Below are 5,389 nucleotides of genomic sequence, written 5' to 3' on the forward strand. Positions count from 1 at the left end.
ATAAATAAAAGAATGGAAGCATCATTTTCCATAATAAAAGAATTCATTGACCATATACTAATACAACATCTACATGATATTAAATATTTATTTTTGCTAGAATTTAGTTCAATGGTTCAAGTGTCACCCTGAAAATTTTGTTTCATCAGAATAAAGTTAATTCAACGATTCACAATTTATTTTTTACCACTAACTATTTATCTCCTTTAACACTTTTGAGTAGTGATTTTGAAGTTTAAAATTAGTCTAGTCTAAATTGAAAACGTGATATATAAATATAAATATCCAAATGCTCTGTGGAGTCGGGGTGTGGACCCTTAGGGTTGGGGTTAAACTTTTTGGAAGAATAAATAAATATAAATAAATAAGAAGATATTAAATATTTGTTTGTTAATGACTCAAAATTCACCTTCCTACAACTCCTAAATTTAATGCCCCCACTCACTCATCCTCAAGACCTTGCCACGTTCCTTCCCTCTCTCTCTCTCCCCTTCCACAAGGGAACAGTTCGATGCCCCTCCGCCACCATCTCCGGCGGCTCCACCTCCCTCCACCACCGCCACCTAGGTAGTATCATACGCAAGAAAGCAAGCGTATTGACGACGTTGAACATAAAATGGCGCTGTCTAGACAATTGAGTGTTGATTTCAAGAACCGGGTGATCACATGCCTGAACCGGCTGTCGGACCGGGATACCCTCGCGGCGGCCACGACTGAGCTCGAGGCCATTGCGCGGGGCCTGCCGAATGACGGATTTGCCCCTTTCCTCACCTGCCTCTCCGCCACCGATTCTTCTGATAAGTCCCCTGTTCGCCGCCATTCCGTCCGCCTCATTGGGGTTCTCTCCGCCGCTCACGGCGACGCTCTGTCTCCTCATCTCTCCAAGATGCTCTCCGCCGTCCTCCGCCGCCTCCGCGACCCGGACTCCGCCGTCCGCGCCGCCTGCGTCGAGGCCGTTTCGTCCATTGCCGCGCAGATCACTAAGCCCCCGTTCTCCTCCATCGTGAAGCCCTTCGTCGACTCCATTTTCCACGAGCAGGACCACAACTCCCAGATCGGCGCCTCGCTTTGCCTCGCCGCCGCGATTGAAGCCACGCCGGACCCCGACCCGGCGGAGCTGAGAAAGCTGCTTCCGAAGCTCTACAAACTGGTGAAGAATGACTGCTTCAAAGCGAAGCCATCGCTGCTGTCTCTAATTGGCAGCATCGTGAGTGTTGGCGGTGCCGCCAATAGAACCGTGCTGAACGGCTTAGTCTCCACTCTAGTTGAATTCCTAAGCAGCGAAGATTGGGCGGCGAGGAAGGCGGCGGCCGAGACCCTGGGGAGATTGGCGGTGGCGGAGAGAGATTTACTCGCTGAATTCAAGCCCTCTTGCATAGCCTCTTTAGATACCAGAAGATTCGACAAGGTATTCATTTATTATCTACTTATCTAATTCCCCCAATTATTATCACTTCATAGTAATTTAAATTGTTCAAATTCTTCCAAGCCTAGGTTTTGATCAATCAATCAATCCATAGAACAACCAATCTGGCCACCACTTTGCCCCTTAATTGGGCCAGTTCGGTGCGAACGGAGATTAGTCTTTGAGTATGGTACTGAAGGTGCCTCCTATAATTAGGGTGCCCCTTAATTGGGCCCGCTCGGTGTGAACGAAGATTAGTCTTGAGTATGGTACGGGCTTAAAGGTGCCTCCTATAGGTAGGGCCTGCTCAGGACACTCGTTGGTTGACAAAAAAAAAAATCAATCCATAGAACATTAATGACATAAACATGGGTGAATGTTTGAGCCACTCGCGATTTACCTCTTCGAGCGACTCTTGGGGCATAGGATTAGTCTAGACTAGCGGAAGCTGGAAAACCTAATGTATCAAAAATTAAAAAAAAAAACATAGGTGAATGTTTGGTCGACTCGGGATTTACCTCCTCCAGCAACACTTGAGGGCTTAGGATTAGTCTAGCATAAGCTGGAAAACTTAGTATATCAAAAATTTGAAAACATGGGTGAATAAGATATGTGTGAATGGTACAGGTGAAGGCTGTGAGGGAGACAATGAACCGAGCATTGGATTGGTGGAAGGAGGTTCCGGCAACTTCAGATGAAGTTTCGCCTCAGCTACAAGCCAAGTCGTCGCCAAAAGGTAAAAGGAAATGCAGACATATCTTTTCCAATCTGTGTTGATATTGAATTTGTGGAAGATGGTACAGACCACTTGGAATGCGATGTTTAGATAAAGTAATTTTTTTATTTTTTTAATTTATAAAAGTAAGGTAGTTTGCTAGGACAAAGTGACTCTTGGTGCAAGACAGTTGGATATGTTGAATGTATTGTCCTACATGACTCGTTTTTGCTTTCTTGATTTCTTGATACTGTGAGTGATCTTTTACTGTGGTTCACTCTCTAGTGCTAATTATTGGTCATTTTCAACTGTTACTAATATAGTCTATAATGATCATAGATGAACGAGCATCCTAGGAAGAAAATAATTCTGGCATATTCTTTATAATTCTAGTTCGAACTTTGGGTTCTTATTATAGAATGTATTTGAATGTCGAAAGGACGACAAGTTCTTATGGCTTGTGTGTGTCCAGATTATTGCAGTGGTGCATCTTCCCCAACTCCATCGAAAAGCCCCAGTGATGCTGGCTCCGAGACTCCACAGCCGAAGCGTTCTTTCTCCAGGAGCAAGTCTCTCGCATCCACTAGCTCATACTCGTCTACCATCACCACACAAAAGAATAGTCCTACTAAGAAGTTTGTCCGTGCGAAGTCAAATGGAAGATCCTCCGAATCGAGTGTCACGAAGTCCTCTAAAGTGGATACTCGAAGATCCTCTGAATTGAAAACAGAAGTCCCAGAAAAGCAGACTTCTTCGTTAGAGTTGGCATGTGATGATAATGAGAGTCGAGATCTCAATGTTTCTGATTCAACAGAGAGTAAGAGTTGCAAGGATATGGGTTCTGGTGAAAAACAATTCAAGTTTGGTAATTCGAGATTTGGAGCCCGTATTGTCCCTGTTTATGAAACAGAAACTTGCAGTTTGAGCGTACGTGATGCAAATGCCGTGAAAGATGCCATTGAAAGTAAGGAAGAGTACGAGGATATGTTTTTGATATATAAACAGCTTCGACAGATTGAGAGTCAACAGTCCAGCTTAATGGACCTTCTTGAGGTTTGTCTATTTGCTGTTTTTCACATTATATCTTTCATTTAGTGGTTGATGCTAATGTAATGAGAACCATATGCTGAGAAGATGCTTTTTATTTCAGAGATTCATCGGAAGTTCCCAGAATGGGATGAACTCGTTAGAGGAACGCGTGAATGGACTGGAGAGGGTATTGGATGAAATGCAGCAGTGTTTGGGGTTCTCCGGCAGAAGGATTCCGACCACTGATTATACGGGAAGTACATGTTTTATGCTACCTCGGGCAGAGTTTTTGAGTCCTAAGTTCTGGAGAAAACAAGAAGGACAAAGCTACAACACGAGTTTTTCGCTCTCGAGTAGAAGTCAGCCAGAGAACACCATGCACATGATGCCAGGTGAAGATGACATTGCACAAACACTAATCGAAAATAGTTCCAGAAATCGCCATCCGAGTATGCATGGCACCGGGGAAACATTAGAGTCATCTTCAACGAGGAAATGGGAGAGCGCCCGAGGTTGCCTTGCTGGTAGGCTAAACGGGGCGGCACTTGCAAATTGCATAAAACAGGAGACCTGAGCATGGGGGTTAAAATTATGGTCAGCCTTATCTATATATGTTGTTGTACATGTTCCTACGTTTCATCACGAATCGATGCATAGTTAGTTTACTGCAGAATACTCCCATTTCTTTCTTTCATGTTTATTACTTGATCCAGTAGCCTTCTTCTTTTAAGTCTAATGCAGAAAACGTATGTATGAAGTTCTTTCATGATTCTGCCAATTCTTTCCACTTTACTCGGTGATCATGTGAAGATGCCATTCAAATACTACTCAAGATTTATCACTTTGGGTTCTTAAACAGTTAAATAATAAATGCTACTTTTTGGTCTCTGGTAGGCCAATTTAATTTTTGTTGTTCTCAAAAGTTAGAATTCTCAACTCCAACGTCGCTGGTGAGACTTGATCCCAGATTATTATTTTTAAACTTCACTCTTGTGACCAATTGAGCTGCCATGCAGGTTCATACGCCCATTTTTACGTCCATATTTTAATATATCATATGGTAGTCAAGAAAGTTATTCTAGTGTAGACTTTGATGAGAGTTTGAGCTAAAAAAGTTTTGGTCCACAGGAGTTTGACCCGCATGGGCAGCTCAACTGGTCATAGAGGTGAAATGTTGGAAGAATGACCAGGGATTGAGGCTCGACCAGGGATTAAGTCTCACCAGCGATAGTGAGGAGACTCCTTGTACACAGTAAGCCAATGTCTAACCTTTTGGAAGAAAATCAATAAATCCAATCTATGGGTTGTTAGATTTTTCTTTTCCCCTGAAGCTCACACTAGGAAAGTTAAAACTTAAAATTAACCAAATGCTTAAAATAATATTTTTCAAATAACACCAAACATGTATACTAATTTTCTTAACACTGTTATTTCCTATACATTTCGTACTTTCCTAAAAATTTAGTTGATGAAAAAACACCGGTGTCTAATGGCATGTTTGGTAGGTTGGACTTGAAATTACACCCTAATTCTTTGGTAATTGAAATTACATTTGCTTGGTTGGAGGAAATTGCAATTTCTTCTTTATGTGGAATTGAAGTTCATACCACTCTCTCTCCCCCCTCCACCCTCATCAATACATTCCAATTTTGCGTAGAAAGGAAAGGAAAAAAAAATCACTTATTATTGTCATTGTTTTCTTAACTTATTTGGTGTCATCAAAATCTATCCAACACACTTGTTCCTAACAATTTCAAATTCGTCTACCTATTTTGTCATTGTTTTCTGATTTCGGGTTGGGCGAAAATTTCGGATGGGTCGAGTTATGCACATCCCTTATGATAGTGGCAAATGAAGCAAGAGGAAAAATAGGGTATTTAGTTTTAGATTTTGTCATGTTGATCTTGGTTCTTTAAAATAAAATCACATACCAACTCTATTAAGTTATTGAAAGAGCTTGTGATCTAATGGCACTTGAGTTAGACTCCTATATGGAAAATTGTGAGTTCGAATTTTAGTGGAGGAAATAATTTAGAAGCTGGTAAATGAGAAGAATCCTTTATATAATAAAGCTATATGGTTTGGGAAACAATTAATGCCACAACATCTTTTATTATAAAAAAAAGCACAATATTTAAAAAATAAAATAGCTATATATTATATAATCATATAAAAAATATATACTTTTGAAAAATAAAATAGCTATATATTATATAATCATATAAAAAATGTGTTTAATT

At 40.9% G+C, this 5,389-nt stretch overlaps 1 protein-coding gene across 1 annotated transcript; it reads left to right on the plus strand.

Moving 5' to 3' along the window:
* The first annotated feature begins 401 nt into the window (after nt 1-401).
* Nucleotides 402-4,037, plus strand: LOC109161026 (microtubule-associated protein SPIRAL2-like). The gene is made up of 4 exons (XM_019309323.1): nt 402-1,408; nt 2,033-2,141; nt 2,593-3,173; nt 3,271-4,037. Exons 1-4 carry the CDS (start codon nt 617-619, stop codon nt 3,721-3,723), a joined length of 1,935 nt encoding a protein of 644 aa, XP_019164868.1. The 5' UTR covers nt 402-616; the 3' UTR covers nt 3,724-4,037.
* Nucleotides 4,038-5,389: the final 1,352 nt, after the last annotated feature.

The sequence above is a fragment of the Ipomoea nil genome, unplaced genomic scaffold (genome assembly GCF_001879475.1).
Source record: "Ipomoea nil cultivar Tokyo-kokei standard unplaced genomic scaffold, Asagao_1.1 scaffold2921, whole genome shotgun sequence".
Classification (NCBI taxonomy): Eukaryota; Viridiplantae; Streptophyta; class Magnoliopsida; order Solanales; family Convolvulaceae; genus Ipomoea; species Ipomoea nil.